General features: G+C 39.9%; 1 protein-coding gene and 1 long non-coding RNA gene across 4 annotated transcripts; one reads left to right on the top strand and one right to left on the bottom strand.

Moving 5' to 3' along the window:
* The first annotated feature begins 3,080 nt into the window (after positions 1–3,080).
* On the top strand, positions 3,081–19,471 carry adam9b (ADAM metallopeptidase domain 9b). 3 transcript variants are annotated; one of them, XM_069189009.1, is made up of 24 exons: positions 3,083–3,370; positions 6,028–6,137; positions 6,280–6,356; positions 6,476–6,554; positions 7,296–7,372; positions 7,723–7,942; positions 8,187–8,249; positions 8,349–8,420; positions 9,073–9,242; positions 10,380–10,470; positions 10,774–10,907; positions 11,872–12,043; positions 12,649–12,738; positions 12,861–13,056; positions 13,812–13,917; positions 14,206–14,386; positions 15,410–15,490; positions 16,093–16,198; positions 16,867–17,005; positions 17,415–17,493; positions 17,920–17,963; positions 18,294–18,372; positions 18,799–18,842; positions 18,965–19,471. In XM_069189009.1, the coding sequence occupies exons 1-24, from the start codon at positions 3,304–3,306 to the stop codon at positions 19,083–19,085; spliced, it is 2,598 nt and encodes an 865-aa protein (XP_069045110.1). In that variant the 5' UTR covers positions 3,083–3,303; the 3' UTR covers positions 19,086–19,471. The 3 variants fall into 3 exon arrangements, 2 of the variants coding, with proteins under 2 accessions (XP_069045110.1, XP_069045111.1); XR_011189431.1 differs by lacking the exon at positions 18,965–19,471 and having other exon boundaries at positions 3,081–3,370; positions 18,086–18,372; positions 18,799–18,819; XM_069189010.1 differs by lacking the exons at positions 3,083–3,370; positions 6,028–6,137; positions 6,280–6,356; positions 6,476–6,554 and adding an exon at positions 6,567–6,628.
* LOC138238411 (uncharacterized) lies at positions 16,888–20,093 on the bottom strand. Its single transcript, XR_011189432.1, has 3 exons — positions 20,003–20,093; positions 19,688–19,792; positions 16,888–16,976 (listed from the first exon to the last, which is right to left on the bottom strand). It is a non-coding gene; the product is annotated as an uncharacterized lncRNA (long non-coding RNA).
* Between the last annotated feature and the right edge of the window lie 644 nt (positions 20,094–20,737).

Here is a 20,737-nt window from a genome sequence, read left to right as displayed (position 1 = left end):
GTGATGGGGACACTATACTGTTAACAGGCGCTGTCCTTTGGATGAGAGGTAAAACTGAGGTCCTGACTCTGTGGTCGTTAAAAATCCCAGGGTGTTTCAAGTTTCCCATTGGCCCTTACCAATCATGGCCTCCTAATAATCCCCATCTAATAATTGGCTTCATTACTCTGCTCTCCTCCCCACTGATAGCTGATGTGTGGAGCATTCTGGTGCAATATGGCTGCCATTGCATCATCAATTTGGATGCTGCACATAGGTGGTGGTGGAGGGGAGTCCACATTACCTGTAAAGCACTTTGAGTGGAGTGTCCAGAAAAGTGTAAGCAATTATAACGTGTATTCATAGTTCGTATGGCAGTGAGTGGGGCAGAAGCTGAGGTTGAAGTGGGCAGTCCTTGAGAGGAAGGATTTGGAACGTATTCCAGAAGGGAGAAACTGAAAGAGATTATGAGTTGGGTGAGAGGGGTCAGAGATGATTTTCTTGGCACGATTGGAGTTGTGGCTTGAATAGAGAGATGAGATAGAAGGGAGTTCACAGCCAACACTTTTTGCAGCTTTGGACACAATCCTTTCCAGTTTGCCTTTTGGGTAGTTATCCAAGCTCCCATACCAGACTTTAATAGAGGTTGTCAGAACACTTTGGATTATGGCTGTGTTGAACTGAAGGAGGAGTTAGCGGTTCACTCTGTGTTTTTTTGAGTTGCCTTAGAAAAAACATCCTCTACTGTGCTTTCTTGACTATGTGGTCAGTGTTGGTACTCAATTTAAGATCACTGTTTATATATGTACCCAGAAATTTAAAGGAGTTTGTGGTCTCTCTAGGAACATCATTAATAACGATTAGACGTTTTGTGTTCTGGATGCGTCGGAAGTCAACAATGTATTTCCCTGGTTTTAGAAGCGTTGAGTAGAAGGTCATTGTCCAAACACCAGGCTGTTCCCAAGTCAATCTGCTTTCGATAACAAGTCTCATCATTATTCGAGATGAGTCCAAGTGAAACTACAGCTCATTTGGTCTGGACATTTAACTGCTTTAAATGAGCTGGACATTTTTTTTCTTTACTCTTATGAGCACATTTAATGTTGTTCGATACCCCATCTGCTTGTGTTATAGTTTGATTCATTGTTACATGTGGCAGGATTCTTAATAGTAATTTGTTTTTAATTATTTTGCTAAGTTTGAAGTGTTTTATTAGATAGCAACCAACATTTTTTTTCAGGTGTTAATAGCATGCAATGAATAACATCTAATGCAGATCTATGCGAACCGCAGCTCTTCAGTGTGCCGTATTATTTAATTTTTCTACAAATGTTGCTCTTTAATCATATATGTAATTAGTTATTAGTATCAGTACAGCAGTTTAAGAGCTGCTTATATGAAAGTACTGCAATTTAAAGCATTGGAATGGCCACGAGGTTAGTGGTCATGATCAAGAAGGAACCTTATGAAGTTCACCATTTGTCTGCTCTTTGCCTTGATTTAAAGCCTGCTACAAAATATTTAAGATGGTATAGCTATTCCATATTTTCTTAAGCTATAATAATAATAATAATAATTGCTTACACTTATATAGCGCTTTTCTGGACACTCCACTCAAAGCGCTTTACAGGTAATGGGGTTCCCCTCCACCACCACCAATGTGTAGCATCCACCTGGATGATGCGACGGCAGCCATAGTGCGCCAGAACGCTCACCACACATCAGCTATCAGTGGGGAGGAGAGCAGAGTAATGTAGCCAATTCATAGAAGCTACTAGGAGACTGCCATATTGTTATTCTTATGTAAAAAACAGTTGTGTAGCTCACCAAGTCATCTGCTGCAAACACGAACAGATACTTTTTTAGGTAGTTAAATACTCTCCTGCTACTATGATTTCTTTTCAGAACTCTGCTTTACTTTCTCATATGGATTTTCTTATTTATAAGTCGGAGTGCGTTGGCGCCCACTGGTGGCTATGTTCTGTAATTCCACCTTTCTCCTGCTGACTTGACAATTCAATTCAAAATACTTTATCCCCAGGGGGAAATGTAGGCAGTAAGAGGTGAAACATACAGCATATAACTAATACAACAACATTACAAAGAAAAAATATACACATAAAAATCAACAAACGGACCATAAATGTAGTTGAAATAACAGCGTGTATTAGTTAAGAAGGTATTGAAGTACTGTACTGTACACATTTGTAGACGGTGCACTGTCCAATTGACAGCCTATATATAAAACCTCTTTACATTAATTTTTTGCAAATCTGATGGCCTCTGGAACAAAGCTTACTCTCATTTTATTTGTTTTAAATGTGAACGCCGAAAAGTCTTCATGGAGGCAAAAGATCAAAAGGCTGATGAAGGATGTGAAATGGCTCTTCACTGATGGCACAGATCTTCCTCAGGCTCTCCTGGGCCAGAGGTTTTACAGGCTTATCAGAGTTTTCAGAGCTGAGCTTCACTACCTGCAGAAACCGGTTCTTGTCTTTTTGACTGAGTGAAGTGAAGCAACAGATAAATGAAAAAGGTTTAAATACTTTCGATAAGAGCTAATAATTCTGTATTAACGGAACTGTTCTGAACAGTATATCATCTAAAGCTCGACCATCTCTGAAGGGCGGAAGAAACCCAGTTCGTCATTTTTCATTTTCGTGTTTTACTACATTGTAACGCAACGGGGGCTCAGGCGGGCGCCCTTGCCGTATTAGGTCGACCCCCCACTGCCGGGACTCCCGCGTCACTCTGCAGGGACCCAGGCCGGTGAGCCAAAGAGAGATCTCTCTACAGAGCACTAGCTGTAGTCCTGCTATCACAGGGAAGGGCGGTGACGTCACCTGCTCTGGTACGCCGGCTCTTACAGAGTACCTGTCGGCCGTAAGCGTTACAATATGTATCAAGGACCATTATGGAACTGAAATAAGGTTTAGGTTGTTTATTGTTTTAAACGTACTTCAAATTACATTTCATTCTTCGCTTTTGATAGTCAATAATTCTCTGGCAAAGAAAATAAGTTCAAAATGATTTTGATCCTTGAAACAGGTTGGCAAGTTTTCTTCCGGCATAATATGCTGCGGGATATTCTATTTTATATAAACCGGTGTTACCCGTTCTACATTCCTGTTGCTAATTACAAATTGTGTTCAAAGGCCATTGTCAGCGCCTGATCCAGTATGAGCTGTCTCTAGCACACTCACTGTACTTTTCCAATTACAGCGGCACACTCCCACCCGGAAGACAGCACCTCACCTAGAAATCTTCTGTTCACTCTGTGCCCTTTTAACTTAATGGCATAGAAGCACTGCTGGATTATTCATAATGTTAGAACGAAGTCTTTTCTTATTCTCCTTTTTTATTTGTTTTATAAATCGAAGTCAAGCTACAGGTAAGACAACGTTCCAAATATATTCATTAAGAAAATCCTGTCCAAATTAAACAGTCCGAGATTACAGTTATCATAAAACTACAGGTAAACTTATCATTTAGACATTAAGATGTTCTTATTTTTAGGCATGATTAATAATGACTTAATTTGTATTAATCACCGTGGCAAATATTGTGTATTCACTAATTAATTTTATATGTTTTATTTACAGTTATGGAAAAGCGTAGTTTCACTTCAGCCATGAAATCTGATCTCTAAATTTAAAAGAAGTGTAACAGGTGTGACCAAAAATTGGTCAATCAAAATTGACTTGGGGATTATTTTCTGAAATACTGAAATATTGTTTTTAAACTGACAATGGCAGATATACATATTTTTATGTATTTTATTACAATTTTGAGCACCGTTTTATTAGGTTTCTGTAATTTCCACTTTTTGTTTTTAATAAATCTTAACTTGACACTCCCTTCACGTAAGACGGAGCACATTAATTTCTGAGGACACTTACTCTCATTTTTTAAAATGACTATTGAAATTCTTGGTTCGTTTTCACGTCGTCGAGCGACTGCTGACCATTTGAACGACTTCCTGTCTTATCAGGCTCCTAGCAAAAACAATAAGCGAAGTTCTCGTTTGTAGGAATCTTTAGGAGAGTTCCTACATACTGTACATTATATACATATTTTTTCTCGTCAAATTAAAATTTGGACATTCTTATGAATATGTATTTATACCGTTTAAAATAACTATTTATAGCTGGAACTGAAAAAGTAAAGGCGTGTCAACCTTTTTTTTTTACTTTTCAATTGGTGCGTATAAGTATACATGCACCTGCCTCCTCGTCGGACAGCCGACCGGCCGGCACTCCCCGGGATAGAATCTCTGTGCCTAAACAAAGACAGGGGTCTGGAGGGGCTTGGTTTACAGACACTCCCTCAGCACAAATATGTATTAACGCGAAAGACAACAACCAGGCAGCACCGACTTGTTCTGTGGTTAAGAACTCGAGGACACAGTAAGAGTCGCACCGAAAACCATCCCAGACCTCGTACGTGGCTATAAATGGACTTTCCATAAAATCAAATGGAAAAATTGTACGTGAAAATTATTCTCACTTTTTAATTTTTTACTGAGGTTGTTGTCAATGCTGTTTATTCACATAAACATAGCCTCTCCATTGCTGTCAGAAATAATTAAATTTAAAAAGCTGCTATAATGTTTACTGGCATAATTTAATGGTACACTCCAGCATAGCCTAAACCTGAAAAATGTATACGTTTTTGTTTATTTAAATTGTTTGGTCAGTTTTGGTCTGTTAGACCATTTTATATTACCTGTAGAGGTTAATAAGATAAGATCACTTTATTAACCATATATAATTTCTTGTATTAAGAATTTGTCTTTTCACATACCCCAGTTTGCTCTCCATGAGACACACAGACAGGGAGAGAGAAGCTTGGGGTCAGCCATTTATACGGTGCCCCTGGAGTAGCTGGGGTTGAGGGCCTTGCTCAGGGGCCAACAGAGTAGGACTCCTCTGCCACAGGATACGGACCAGCAACCTTCCAGCCACAGGCACAGATCCTTAGCCACAGAGCCACAGAGCCACCACACTGACCTAATCCCATCCTAAAAAGTAGAAAGACGTGGCACTGTTTCAGCTATCAAAAAGTAATAGCATGTGAGAATCGGCACAGGTGAGAGATGGTTTACAATCTGTAAATGGATGGAGAGGTTCTGTATTAGAAGATTCCTGCTTTTCACATTTCTCCCCTGGATTTCCATTTCTTGGACACTCATTCTCACCTGCTCTTTTTTTGTTCTTCTTTATTTCCCTTTATATCCCTACACACCTGACAGAGACTCAACACCTGAAACATTGTGTTGGAATGAACTTCTACTTGTTCCTTTGTAGCCCACAGGCTGACAGAGCTCTCTACCTCAACATCATGATATTACCTTACTGGTGACCTGTTTCAGCCTTTGATTTTTCTCGATCATGAGAAAACAACCCCCTCTCACTATTGACTGCCTTCAGGGTGAATATGTAGATTGCACTGAGGTGCAGAGGCAGTACGACACACCCTTTCTGTCTCAATCTAGACTTTCATACAACGTGACTTTACAGAACCACAGAGCCACCTTCCATTCTTCATTTGAAGCCAGCTGAAAAACACATTGTGTGTCACCTTTCTTATGTTCTTGTGTTTTGTGCCGACTCTGTTCAGCCCCTCTAAGCCCATTTAGTGATCAGTATCTGATTGATCCCAGGATACCCTCCAGCCGTTTCATGAAGGAAGCCAACATATCAACTTCAACTACTGTACATGGATGTGTAACTTGTTCCATTCTCCCACAAACCTTTGAATAAAGAAGTCTGTAACCAGTGACATATACACTGTTCAGATTCAATAGAGGCTTCCCTGTTATAGGGTTGTCTCTACATCAGCACTACAAAGCTGTGTAAATTTAAAACATTAGCAGAACATCAGGTGAATGGATCTCTTGATTTAACCTTGAGTGGTATAATAGAGTTCAGTTAGGCTGCTAGATTATTGCAAGAGGACACTTTGAACAAAAGAGCCATTATTATGGAATGTATCCTAGTGGATTGGCATTTCAGAGATTTCTGTGTAAGAATCTTTGCTTTTTTTCAGATCTGTTTGCAGAGCAGACATCTAAACTGTCCAGCTACAGAGTTGTCATTCCTAGGGTGGTTCATGACCGGGAAAAAAGAGACACCCTCCAGCCTCAGGGCTCTGAACAGGTAACCTTACAGTGTTTTTATGACTCAGTCTGTTTCACAGAAGACATGCAAAGTCTCGAGGCAGTAAATATCGCCAAACTGGAACCTGAGGTTGGTGAAATGCTGAGAAAAATGGGTTAACTGTATCAATGGAATATTCCAGGCTCCTGACGCAGACAGGCTGATGTACTCGATTAATATTGAGGACAAAGATCACGTTCTTCATCTGGAAAAGAACAAGTATGTTTTTTTTCTTTTACAGTTTCCTGGGTCATATTTTCAAGCATTCTGCTTGGCTCATGCTTGTCACCTGCCTGTAATCCCATAAAAATATGTTCATGTTGTCCCTTTCTCCTTAGAGACTTTCTTGCTAAAACCTTTGTGCACTACTCTTATGATGACAGTGGTAAGCTGGCGACTTCACATCCTAAAGAGGAGGTGAGAAACTGGGAAGCATTACACAGAACAAAGACCAATTTGTGTATGACATCTGATGACTTTCAGTATGCCAGGTGTGAAATTTCATAAAGGACGCCTTTCATTAATTAAAAACACCTTTGTTTTTTTGTTTGATATTAAACGCATTCTGTTTTTTTTAAGAAAAAGATTGTCGTCTGTTCAGCACAATTTTTTTTTTAAAAGAACTAGATTTAGAAACAACACAAGCAACCAGCAGGGATCTAACCTAAAATTAGCAAAACTTAAGAAAGTGTTTTTTTTTTCTTTTGAATTTAATCATTTAAACAGCTTGGCTGTTAGTTTCACTAGCATAGTGTTTTTTTAAAGAGAATGCTGTAAGACAAAAGTGTTTAAGTTTGCTGCAGGACCCTTTATTGCTGTATGATGCCTATATCATACAGCATATATCTGTGTGCCGTTCTGCTAAGGTGCATGCATTTTTCATTGTGTTGGAATTTTATAATAACCTAGGAACAAGTAATAGGTTTATTCAATGCTGAAAAGAGAATAAAGAAAACACAATGTTTTGGCCGTGGAGCCTTCTTCAGGTGTCAATATACAGTAATAACATATGAGACTCAATACCAATGTTAGAATCACCAATGCTGTCTGGAGTTTTCAGTCATACCAATTATTGTGCCTGATGGTATGAGTGGGGATGGTATGCATTGCAGTGAACTGTGAGGTTATATCAGTAATGCATTTTTTTTGTCATCACAGGACCACTGCTATTATCACGGATATGTGGAAGGACAGGATGACTCACTGGTTGCTCTCAGCACCTGCTCTGGTCTCAGGTGTGCTCCTGCTTTTTTTCTTCATTTTGTGTACATCGTGGCTGAAAAAAACTGCCACTATCTTTGTCTGGCCTTGACTACAGTCATGGCATTCTGTTCAACCTTCAGTTTTTACTTGAAACTTCATTAATGATCATGTCAGTAATATTTTCAAATAAGCATTTAGGAATATTAGGAGCCAAATGCAAAAGCTGTCGACAATTATATTATTTATAAGAAGGGTATCAGTAGTAGGATGTCATTAAGGTGCATGTCCTGATTTCCAGTAAGCTCAATCTTAAGAGTGTTTGATTGGACAGCTGTATTTATCTCTATTAACTTATGCTCTCTGTCCCTGTTCCTCTCTTTAGTGGTATCATTTTAATGGGACAGAAAACCTATGGACTTGAGCCAGTCATCCGTTCATCAGCCAATGAGCACCTCCTGTTCCTATTGGAGCACAGCCAGAAAGACCCATTTGTGTGTGGAGTGACCAATGAGATGCCTCCATTTGAAATCAATACTGAGTCCCACAGCCAGCACTACCAGGGCCACACAGACACAGTAGAATCCATGACCAGAATGTTCAGGGTGAAGAGATTTTTTATGCTGTATTACTAATTTATTGTAATTTATTTATTCTTTGGAACACTAAATGAGACCAAGTGATTGAAGGTACTGCAAGAATTGTTTACTCCACTCTGTTTCCTACATATTTCTGTAAAGGGTACCGTGTATTTTTTCCAGAACACTCCCACTGAATAAAGTACACTCTTAACATAGTAATCATTTAAGGTGTCTGAGAACTTTAATGTAAATATTTTATAACCAACAGAAAAAGCGAAACCTGCCCCAGACCAGATATGTGGAATTGATTTTGGTTGCAGACAAACAAATGGTGAGAGAAATACTGATTTTTGATTGTGCATATGCAGTAAGTTTAAACTGCCCCTTTGTATACACAGAGTGAGCTAAATGAAGTCTTCTATGTTCACAGTACGATGACAGGAATGCCAATGAGACAGCACTGCAGAAGGACATGGTTCAGATGGCCAACCTCCTCGATGGGGTAAGCAAATGTGCAACTTACAACAGCGTTTCACAACCTTTTCCATCGCACAGCATACTTACAGAAATATTTAAAATCCAAAGCACACCTCCCTTTCCCCACACACACATCATCAGTCTGAGCACACTATTGGAAATATTGTAAACCAAACTGATTTCAGTGCTCAATCGAAATTCACCCCGAAAGGCACAGTGTCCTAATCCTGGTAGAAACAGATGACACTGAAACATGGAGCTGTTGTACGGCTGCTCTCAGACGTTCTCCGTTTTTGATCTTCTGTGTCCATCAAACTTGAAAAATGTTATATTTTCTCATCAGATGCAATTCCCACCTCTTCTGTCACACGTGTGTGCGCCGAACATTCAATATGGCATGTTGGCTATACAACAAAACTATCCATCTGTTTTGTAACTGCTTTATCCAGAAGAGGATAGTGGGGGAGCCGGAGCCTATCCCAGCAAACAATGTACACTTAACAAGCTCTCATGTGTGTCCTTACTGATAAATACATAATCCAACTATAGGGTCTTTGGGGCATCTTCCCAGCCATTAATAAATAATATGTAGAATAAATAAATGTGTCAATGTAATTAAGAACCCAGTCAACTTTATTGATAGAAATACACATGGAAACACTTTCCCTTCCCCTTAGTACTATAAGCAGCTGAATGTCCGTGTGATCCTGGTGGGGGTGGAGATCTGGAATAACCAGAACCCCATTGATGTGGACGGTTCAGCGGGGGAGGTCCTGGGCCGCTTTGTCCAGTGGCGGAAGAATGTGCTGATCCCCAGGAAGAAACATGACGTGGGACAGCTCATAGTGTGAGTGTGATGACCACTGGCTGCCAGAATCAAGTCCCCTCTGCCTCTGGAAAGCCTTCCCTCTCCCTGTGTGTTTTGTCCATCCTAAAAGGAGATGGACGGGAGGAGAGGATGCTATGATGCACGTGAGAGAATCTGCTCCTAACAAATGATGTGCTGCTCTTAAGCGGTTAATCATGATCCCCGCGATTTTACTGCCACATTCCACTCAGACTTGATTTTTTAGGAAGAGTATGAGGAAGAATTTTAGCATTTACCTTTTTTTATGTGTATAAGATAGTGACTAGTTGTCTTTGAAAAATGCCTTTTACCCAGCAGCAGTATGAAAGAACAATTGCAAGCATATTATTTGACTTTTTGATATTAATGCAACAACAGCAGAATGTCTAGTTCATTTCACACCTTTTATTTATATACTTCCTTTTGTCTGTATACAAGGTAAAACTGAAGAAGAATGTGGTCAATTACAAAGAAATGTTTGTAGAGAGAAAAACAAATAATATGGAACCTTCCTGTGTGAATTTGCTGTATAAAACTAATTGCATTTATCATCTCTGTGGAGAGGTTACTCACAGATCTGTATGAGAGGCTGCTCTCAGATCTCCATGATTATATCCTCCCCATGTGGATGGATTAATTACTCTGCTTGACCACACCTAACCCGAGTGAAGACTTTTCTTCAACAAGTACTATGGTTCTTATAGTGAAAAGGAGGCATACAAAGTAGTAATGCTTTCCTGTTTATATGAAAGGGCATTTTGCCCCCTTCTGGAAATGTACCTTTGTGTTCTTCATTAGACAGGATTCGATGATGTGTTAGAGTCAGTAACATATATACTATATACTATACTATAAAAGGCTCCTTCACAGGCAGCTTTTCTGATCAATTACTGATCAAGGTCTTTAGAGAGTAGTTCAGGTGGGTAGCTGCGTCAGCATGCGTAGGCTGCAAAGGAACAAGTAATAGGTTTATTCCATGCTGAAAAAAAAGAAGAAAGAGAACACAACGTTTCGGCCGTGGAGCCTTCATCTGTGTCCAGGCAACACCTACTGTATGAACACTTGATTGTCTTTTCACAGGATTCCAGCCCTGGCTGGAATAGGTTGTTTCCAGCTGACACTTTAATTTTGTTTCAGTGGACGAAAAACCTCTTACCCACAGGGAGTGCTGGGAATGGCTTTTGTTGGCACAGTGTGTTCTGTAAGCAGTGCTGGAGGAATCAATGTGGTAGGCACACTGTTTAACACACCTTTGGTCTATTTTTCTCACTTAGTCTATTTATTTATCTCGTTGTTTCATGTTGGAATTGTCCTAAGGTATGCACACTGCTCTTCACCAAAATTAACCACACCTCAGAAATATCTTAAATGATGATTCCTCTAGGAGTGCAATTATTAATTCTGGCCATGCAATCGACCTGAATATTTGGGGACCCATTCAGAGGTCTATGGACAGCAATCCATGTTGGGTAATTAGGGGGTGTTATTGGATTATGCTGTCCTGCCTGATCCCTGTGATTTTTCCACCCAGTTCGGGGGCAGCACTCTGCAGTTCGTCTCCACGGTGATAGCCCATGAAATGGGGCACAATTTGGGAATGAACCATGATGACAAACGCAATTGTAATTGCGCCGTGAAATCCTGCATAATGAACAGTGGAGCAAGGTGACTAACTATTCCCTTTGATCCTTTCTGCTGCCTCTCTCATTTATTATTGCTTTATTTTTCATACAGGTGTAGAAAAGCAATGAATGGAAAGCATTTTTGGCACAATAATGACATCTGTGGAAAAAATGTAATCATTTGTTTTCTTCAAATTAGGCCATTGCGACTTTTTTGATTCACTCATTCTTTTTGTGTGATTTTTTTCTTGTTCTTCCTGCAGCCAATTTAGATTTAATATTAATTTCCAGTCCCCTTAATTTTAGTTACATCTTATTGTTGTAACAGGCACATGCCTATAGGATTTCTTTCAAACATTAATTGAAGTGAAACCCTCTTTATTACTTGCAAAACTAAGATACTGAGTGACATTGGCAGGAAACATCTAAACCTCTGAGGTCTTCCCTGGCTTCGCAGTGGTACTTTAACTCCAGTCATATTTCCATCTCAGTCTGTGCAGGCAGAACTTCCCATCAGCTACTGCTGGGAGGAAAACAGACATTTCTGTTTCCTCACATGCAGGTCTTGTCATTTAGTTAATCAGTCTGTCCCTCAGTTTGTTACCGTTTGTGATTGTGTGTTTTAACATGGAAATTGATTCTGAAGTATTTGTTATCAAGTCTTCATACGCAGTCAAGAAATGCTTCTTCATCTTGTGTAATACAATGTATAGCATTATAATACTCTCTTTTGTTAAAATGTTGTATCAAACCAATGGCATGTTTTTATTATTAGAATAATGTAATTAGTAATAATTATAATTTACTGCATTTGTGCAGCACTTTTAATTCCAAAGAGTGCCAGAGAGGTTTACAAACAGGAGAACGTACCCCACTTCATCTGTGACCTGGGGAGCCTGTGACAGGAGAGAGTTTGAAATCCTTAGCTGGCTTTTGATGTACAGACCTGTGGTGCCGCAGTGATAAATAGATTGTATGCAAGATGTGTGTGTTTTCCTTCCTCACAGTGGGTCGACCACCTTCAGCTCCTGCAGTGGGACTGACTTTGAAAATCTGATCCTGCAAGGAAGAGGCATCTGTCTGAAGAACCAGCCTTCTTCCTTGGACATCTTCTCGGTGGCTGGTTGTGGGAATGGGGTGCTGGATCAAGGGGAGCAGTGTGACTGTGGCAAGCCTGAGGTATGACAAGATGCACAGTACTGGGAGGCTGGCTGCCTGGGGCTTGGTCTTCAGGCTGAACAAGCAAAGCGTGGGTTTCATTTTAAATACGAGTGAGCATATGCTAAAGTTATTTCACAATAATACTGGAAAACCTGCTTCAGAAAGAAAACTTTATGTGAATTTATCATGGAAAAAAGAAAAGGTGTAACTGTTGAGGAGTTAAGACTTCATCAGTGCATCTCACGCAAAGTGAGCAGTAGAACGGGGCATTTTTGTGTTTCAGAGATGGATATTCACACAAATTCATTCTTGTCTGCAGTACACCATCAGATATTTGAAAGCATTAATGAACAATACGAGGTTAATTCCATGGTGGAAAGTAAAAAGAAAAAAAACAAAGCAGTGTTTCACATGCCAGAAGAAAGTTCCAAAGTCAAAACGTTGAGGATTGAGCCTGTACTCACAAGCTGATGCTTCTCACCAAATGTAACCTGGTTTGAAAGTGTGAACCACCTCTGGTGCTACTGTATCTTGGATGCTTTTTCACAAAGTATGAAGACTTGTACTTTACCATACAAAAAATAAATGGGATTTATCCTGACCAGTCATGGCTGTGATTGCAGGATTGCCAAGATAAGTGCTGTGATGCAGCTACATGCACATTCACAAGAGGATCCTACTGCTCTCAAGGCAGCTGTTGTGACAATTGCCAGGTGAGTGTGTAGCTCCGATTGATAACTGTGCTTCATTATGATATGTACAGGGTGTAAATATAGTCTCTCCTGATTACAGTCTCTGCTGATGGGCTGAGATGGAATTTTCTGCTGTTTTCTAGCTCAAAGTTGCGGGAACACCTTGCAGAGAGTCAGTTAATATCTGTGACCTGCCAGAATACTGCATTGGCACCTCGCCCTTCTGTCCCAATGACTACTACATAATGGATGGATACCCCTGTGAAAACAACACAGCATACTGTTATGAGGGACGGTGCCAGACCTATGATTATCAATGCCAAAAGCTGTTCACCAAAGGTATTGTCTGGATTTCTGTTTACTTGTTACTTATTGCTTAAGTTTTGTGTATCATTTACATTGCACCATCTATGTATTGTTTTTGTGTTGTTCGGTGCCATGCTCAGATTGATTTTCTTCCTAATTTCTATTGTCCCTGCAGTGTAGATACACACTCCTGCAGTATACATAAAAAACTGTGAGCTCCTTAGTGCCTTGCAGGAGAGCATCCTGATTGGAACAGCAGAGCATCTCTCACTTACGGTATTACATGTCCAGTTACCCAGTGTTTGCTGTTACGTGGCAAAATGGAGATGCCCTAGCACACTTTAACACCGTTACTCATACAACCCTGCCAATGCTTGACCCGTCGTGCTTTACTACATATCGGAGGGGCTCCTGGTTCGGAGCTCAGTTCTGATTCTAAACCATATGTCGTTGATATGAATGTCTGATTTAAGCATATCTGCTGATCTGAATCTAGAGCCACATCCTGTTTTCACTTCATGAAGTAAACTGGGTTCAAATAGTTGATCCCTGATAGAAGGAGCCCAAGGTGTTCAGTCAAGGCCAAGCTTCCCCAAACACAGCTTAGCAAGACTGAAACCGTGACCAGCGGAAGTGAAACCATTTGGATATACCTGTTTCACTCAGATCCCTTATTCTTATTTGAATCTGAATATTCTAATTATTTAACCTACTGCATTCTTCTTCATTTCTGATTTTGTTATTATGTGGACGCTGTCACCTTAAGGTTCTCTGTGTCTAATTCACAGATGCTAATAAAGCTCCCAACATCTGCTTTGAAGATGCCAATACCAGAGGAGATAGGTTTGGGAACTGTGGAATGACAGGGACAATTTTTAATAGATGTACAGTGGAGTAAGTACTTCTGTTGTTTATACATGAATTAGAGTTAGAGGTAGATACAGTAGTGAGTTATAATAGGATTCTGGAACAAGCTACTCAAAGCCAGTACCCAAGGAATAGCTGGTTAAGACCCTCTGATCAATTAAAAATACTGGTTTAGAATTTCCTCTTCTCATATGTAAACGTTTTGTCTTAAGAAAGAAAGTGCATACATACATAAACCAACACAGTCATAAGATATTTGGCTCCCACAAATAGTGTAATTGAATGGATAGGACTTGTTTCTTCTTGCTTCTGCAGGAATGCTCTGTGTGGGAAGATACAGTGCAGTGGTGTTGATGTAACCAATCCACCCTTTGGTTCTACTATTACTGTGAAGAATATCGGAAATACCCAGTGTGTGAATGTGGACTTTGACCTAGGCTCGGATGTCCTGGACCCAGGATATGTCAGCAGAGGCTCAGGCTGTTCCCAAGGAAAGGTGAGATCTGGGTTAATAGGAGACACACTGCTCCCGGAGGATCACAGTTCATCAAAAGCAAGGTCATGATTAACGAGACATGAAAAAGCATGCAACCCTTTAAGATTGCAAATGGACATCCATGTAGGGGTATTTTCTGAAAACTGTCCCAGTCCATCTGGGTGCTTTGACACTATAGAAAACAGTCAACAATATCCATCCATTTTGGTTTTGGGATTATAGGGGAGTCAAAGCCTATCCAAGCAATGGGCACAAGACAGGGTACACCATGGATAGGATGCCAGTCCCTCCCAAGACAAAGACACAGGCACAGACGTGCACACACTAACATCATGGCCAATTTACCCAGAAGCCAATTAATCTACCAGTATCTCTTTGGATTGTGGGAGGAAACCAGAGCACCCAGAGGAAACCCATGCAAACATGGGGAAACATACAGACACCACATAGATAACATTCCAGGTCTGGATTGGAACCCAGGGCACCAGCTCTGCGAGGCAACAATATTAACCGCTGCACCATAATGTTTCCTGCAGTCAACACCAACACCAAAAACCAAAACAGGTGGTATCAAATGTTCTCTTCCCTTTTGTGTTTGGCATGCACAATTTTATCTTGGGGATTCTGACATCTTTGACCAACAAAGGTCTTCATGTGGGCACAGAATGGTCCCTACAATACAGAAGTCTATTGTTCACTGGTCCTCAAAGTGTTGCTAATAAAGCCTGTATGTTTATTCTGTCAATGTTGTCAAGGTGACTGCTCTGGTCCACAGAAAGATTTCTGTGCAATATAATATACAGAAAAATGCTCTCTCCGACTGAGCAATAGCTATAGGTATACAGTATGTGTTCCAAAATGTTAACTAGTATTTAATTTGTTTTGTTTTATAAGATCATGTACAAAGCCTTATATTTTAAATTTGGCATGGACTGATAAATTCCTCAAATGTCAGTCAAAATGTCTGAGCAGGTGTTCTGTTAGATAAAGACAAAGACAATGACAATCTTGCATTCCTTTCAGGCCTGTGTTGACTTTAAGTGCACCAACGCCTCTGAGCTTAACTTTAATTGTGATATACAGACGAAATGCAGTGGCAATGGGGTGAGTAAAACTTTCTGAGATGGAAGTTTCATTGCGTAGGTACGACACACTAAGCCTGGAAGTGACATGAAAAGAATTTGAGTTACATTCATGAAAAAGTACTACTTAATTTGTCAGGTGTTTGCTGTCATAGCACATAATGCAGTTTATTAATATAGCTGCAAATAGTTTTACATGAGACAAACTATTTAGAGCACTATACTCTAGTTTATAAGCTATTTCTCTTTCTAGATAAAATATATCTACAAAGCTTTAAGAATTTGTATTAAAAACTAGAGGAACATTTATTCTGTTTCCCTATTTCATAGCTACATTTTTTCTTTCTAGGTTTTCCTGGATCGTTTTTATCAATGATAAAGTAATGTTAATTTGAAACAAGGGGCTTCCACCCTATTGGAGGTTTGGTGTTTTTGTGTTAGAAATCCTGGATGTTAAAGTTGTATTGTTTTCTGCCTATTTTTCGATGTGAAGTTAAAAACTGGAACATAAAATTAACTCTTCATTTGCCTAAAAGACAATATCTTGTTCCAGAGTCAGGTCAATGTAATGGATACCAAGGTCTATTAGAAAACCAGCTTGATAATTTATCATGACTTTTACAGGTTTGTAATAATCAAGGAAACTGTCACTGTAATGCTGGCTGGGCCCCCCCAGACTGTAGCAGAAAGGGCTCAGGAGGCAGTATAGACAGCGGACCCACAACTATAGGTACTATAAGCTCTTCTAAGCTTTTAAACAGACTGTCTCAATTAAATAAAATGCTTTCTCTATTGCAATACTAGTACTCCTTTCTAGTAAGAAGTACATATGTGAAATGATGCACTTTTTGTTCTTATACTGTAAGTAAAGTAGCTTGAAATGACATATAACTAACCCAAAAACATAGATTTCCAATGCATATCTACCTAGCAACTGCAAAAAGATATTGCACGCAAAGTGTGATCACCTAATATTCTTTACAGCTGAATATTATACATCACAAACATATCTTTCATGAAGTTTCTTTTCCTACATGGCAAACCCAGAATGGGTATAGGAATGGATGGGGTTGGTCCATAAAGTCAGGCTCAGTTTTTAATGAGAAATTGCAATCATTAATTATCATATGCTGATGCAAGAAAGAGCTCAAACACAGATTTACATGGAAATATCAAGAACAATTCAGGTGGGGGCAAGTGAAGTGTGAGTGGTGGTGTTGCTGGGAATAGGGAACACTCATGTCCTATGCTTTTCGTGACTGTTCTGCTACCTCACTCTAGCTGTGTGTGCACATCTGCTTCACCTATTCTCTCACATAAAGCACAATTAGAGTGCATTTTCCACCTGGGCACTGTTAATGAAGTCCAGCACTAATGTAGTTTTGCATGTCTCCACAGACACCTCTGTCAGAGATGGCCTGCTCATCTTCTTCCTCCTGGTGGTGCCCATCATCATCATTGTTCTCGTTCTCCTCTTCCTTTTCAAGCGGGGCTGGAAGCCTCAGTGCCTGAGGGAGAAGCGCTCCCGTCAGTACAGGTAGAGTTACAGCACACAGTAATTCCAAGGCAGAATACCAAAGCAGCAGTTATTTACAAACTTATCTTTAAATGATCACACTTGGAATGGAATCGCAAGACATGAATACATTTCTAATTGAATCAACAGCAAACATGAAATATCCCTTATTCCATAGTGTATGAATATTGTTCGCAGAAACTCACGACAGGCTTTTAGTGCTATTGTCAATTTTTGCTCATTACAAGATGAAGTGCTAAAAACTAAATAAAATGAATTAAGCAAAATGGCCAAGAGATACATCACTGCTAGCCTTGTGGAATAAATGCAATATATAACAAATCTCTGGGTTTTGTTGGAGACAAATACGTTTGAATTGAACAGAACAGCCTGCCCTTATATCTGTCCCAAACTGAATTCTATAACACAGGTCGCGTAACTCAGCACCCACAAATGCTCAGAGGGCAGCACCACAAAGTCAGCCACAGAGCCACCCAGGGCCACCTCAGGTACCTATTTTATTCCTTTACGCTGCACATTCACATGGGTAAGAAGTACAATTCTTAAGCAACTAGGAAAAAAATGAAAAAGACTTATTTTATTTTCCTATTCTACATCTACAATTTTCTACTGTTTTGTTCCTTAAATTAAAAAAAATTAAAATTCCTCAAATTAAGATGATGAAACATAAATCTTTCTACAATATCAGAGTAGAAATTTTGATCCTATTAAACTGCTGGGGTAGCTCCATGCTATGTTTTGGATCACTATGGCACAGTGGACAGCAGCAGTGAGTAATGTCCATAATTAACACAAGAGAGTGTTCAGTAACTTCTTAAGATGGTGAAGACAGTGCTATAATAACCTTCCTCTATATGCAAAGAACACTAATTCTCTGCCTGTGTTAAGAGTGTTCTCTGCCTTATTGATTACAGCCTGCCACCATTTATCCACCACGTTCTTCTGACCTCCCACCCAGGTATGTATCTCAGCCCCCCCCATTCAAAAGTTATCAGCATTTCCTGAACTTAGTTATACTGTGCAAAATCCCATTTTTAGAAGTTATTAGCAGTTAATTTGTCATTTTTCTTTGCCCATTAGCCGCAAAGATGTGAGTTTCAGCCTTCCACAGTACCAGCCCTCTGAGACCCCTCTGCCAATCCACCAGCAGGGACCTGGTGTGCCTGCTAGCCTTGTGGAATAAATGCAATATATAACAAATCTCTGGGTTTTGTTGGAGACAAATACGTTTGAATTGAACAGAACAGCCTGCCCTTATATCTGTCCCAAACTGAATTCTATAACACAGGTCGCGTAACTCAGCACCCACAAATGCTCAGAGGGCAGCACCACAAAGTCAGCCACAGAGCCACCCAGGGCCACCTCAGGTACCTATTTTATTCCTTTACGCTGCACATTCACATGGGTAAGAAGTACAATTCTTAAGCAACTAGGAAAAAAATGAAAAAGACTTATTTTATTTTCCTATTCTACATCTACAATTTTCTACTGTTTTGTTCCTTAAATTAAAAAAAATTAAAATTCCTCAAATTAAGATGATGAAACATAAATCTTTCTACAATATCAGAGTAGAAATTTTGATCCTATTAAACTGCTGGGGTAGCTCCATGCTATGTTTTGGATCACTATGGCACAGTGGACAGCAGCAGTGAGTAATGTCCATAATTAACACAAGAGAGTGTTCAGTAACTTCTTAAGATGGTGAAGACAGTGCTATAATAACCTTCCTCTATATGCAAAGAACACTAATTCTCTGCCTGTGTTAAGAGTGTTCTCTGCCTTATTGATTACAGCCTGCCACCATTTATCCACCACGTTCTTCTGACCTCCCACCCAGGTATGTATCTCAGCCCCCCCCATTCAAAAGTTATCAGCATTTCCTGAACTTAGTTATACTGTGCAAAATCCCATTTTTAGAAGTTATTAGCAGTTAATTTGTCATTTTTCTTTGCCCATTAGCCGCAAAGATGTGAGTTTCAGCCTTCCACAGTACCAGCCCTCTGAGACCCCTCTGCCAATCCACCAGCAGGGACCTGGTGTGCCTCGACCCATTCCCCCAGCACAGCCCCAGCAGTCCTGAGCCCCCACGGAGACCCAGCTCATTCCTCTGCATGTTATTTATTCACATTGACACTGCTCATTGATACCAGGATTTTTACACAAGTGAGATAATTGCTTGATGAGGATTTAATAAAGTCCTAGTGTAAGTCACTAGAAGGGCTAGTTAAAGGAATTCCTGGCACACCAGTTTACATAACAGAAAACTTGAGATGATTTTTGCAGTGTGAAACAAAGTGTTCCTCTGACAATTTTTTTTACTTTCATTTTAGTGCCTAAACATGTTCTCAATCACAACAAAGCAGGATGTAAATCTTTATTTCTTCAAATTGTATATACTGTATTTTATGTGAAAATATTATCTTGACATCTTTAACTATGTGAATAAAATGTTGTCCATTGTTTAAACAGTGGTGAAATGGTCAAAATGGATATAAAGGATGCATTTAGTAGTTTTGAAGAGCAATGTGAATCAGTTTCAAAACATGATTTCCCATTTGTTTTAAGAACTGTTTTTGAATTGTTTTATGGATAAAGTATGTAAATACATTTTTAACAGTGGTAACCACTGACACATGTAATTAGTGTGTAATTCAACAACCGATATTAATATTTAGAATGTACCGTATGGATGCCTTTTTCTACTTCAGATACTTGAGTCCTGCGAGAAGATTATACTTTCGGACATTAACTCACGTACAAGTAGGTACCTGCGTCAGCATGGCTAAGCTGCAAAGGAAGAGGTAAAAGTTCATTACATGCTGAAAGGAAGGAAAAGAAACACAACATTTATGCCGCCATCACACTACATGACTCAACACGACTTCTAGTCGGTGCGCATGTCAAATTTAACGACTGCAGTTGCTGAATCTCGCTGCCTTTTCTGTCCTAGAGGGTCTCAAATGATACGACTAGGAATCGCAGGGGGTGAGTAATTACATGAGTCCCTCACGACTTTCCATCACGGTTCCATATCTCGTCTTGCACCACGAAAGTACCACGAGGTCTCCTCATTTTGGCAATTAATCAACGTGGAGCACCACATGAAAGTAACCAACAACATGGAGAACAACCAGGTAGTTGACGCTTTCACTGTAGCCTGTGCTCTCTTTTGTAACAAGAAAAAAAAAAGAGGATACACCGAAAAACGTATAGTTAACCACATTTGTTTGGTCGTGGACAATATGGTTTGACCGCTGTTTGTGGGCATTGTATGCATTGTACTTCCGGTTGAACGCTCATTGGCTGTTGACTGTAGTCCGCAGACACGAGAGCCCACCCCTACGACTTGCGACTCGCTACGAGAAAATCAAAATAGTTTGTTTTTTCCGCAGCGGGTCGCGGAGTTGTAGAGGCTATAAAGAGCGCTATAAAAGACGTTATGTTAAGTTTCACTGAAACTTTCAGCCCCATTGAAAACAATATTAAAATATCGTTTGTAATAAATTTAATTATTATAATGGCACGTTATTATATTATTTGGGGCGGAGTGATGGCTCTGTGGCTAGGAATCTGCGCCTGTGGCTAAAAGGTTGCTAGTTCAAATCCCGCAGCTGGCAGAGGAATCCTACTCCTTTGGGCTCCTGAGCAAGGCCCTTAACCCCAACTGCTCCAGGGGTGCTGTACAATGGCAGACCCTGTGCTCTGACCCCAAGTTTCTCTCCCTGTCTGTGT

Source organism: Lepisosteus oculatus, chromosome 4, assembly GCF_040954835.1.
Source record: "Lepisosteus oculatus isolate fLepOcu1 chromosome 4, fLepOcu1.hap2, whole genome shotgun sequence".
NCBI classification, from domain to species: domain Eukaryota; kingdom Metazoa; phylum Chordata; class Actinopteri; order Semionotiformes; family Lepisosteidae; genus Lepisosteus; species Lepisosteus oculatus.
Note: the sequence above shows the minus strand (reverse complement) of the source record. Positions and strands in the feature narration are given on the sequence as shown.

What these genes read in the sequence shown, in the direction of transcription:
- adam9b (XM_069189009.1), top strand. Translation starts at nt 3,304, where the DNA reads ATGTTAGAACGAAGTCTTTTCTTATTCTCCTTTTTTATTTGTTTTATA. An exon ending in CAGGCTGTTCCCAAGGAAAG is followed by an intron (nt 14,387 to 15,409) that starts GTGAGATCTGGG and finishes CATTCCTTTCAG; the next exon opens with GCCTGTGTTGACTTTAAGTG. An exon ending in AAGCGCTCCCGTCAGTACAG is followed by an intron (nt 17,006 to 17,414) that starts GTAGAGTTACAG and finishes TCTATAACACAG; the next exon opens with GTCGCGTAACTCAGCACCCA.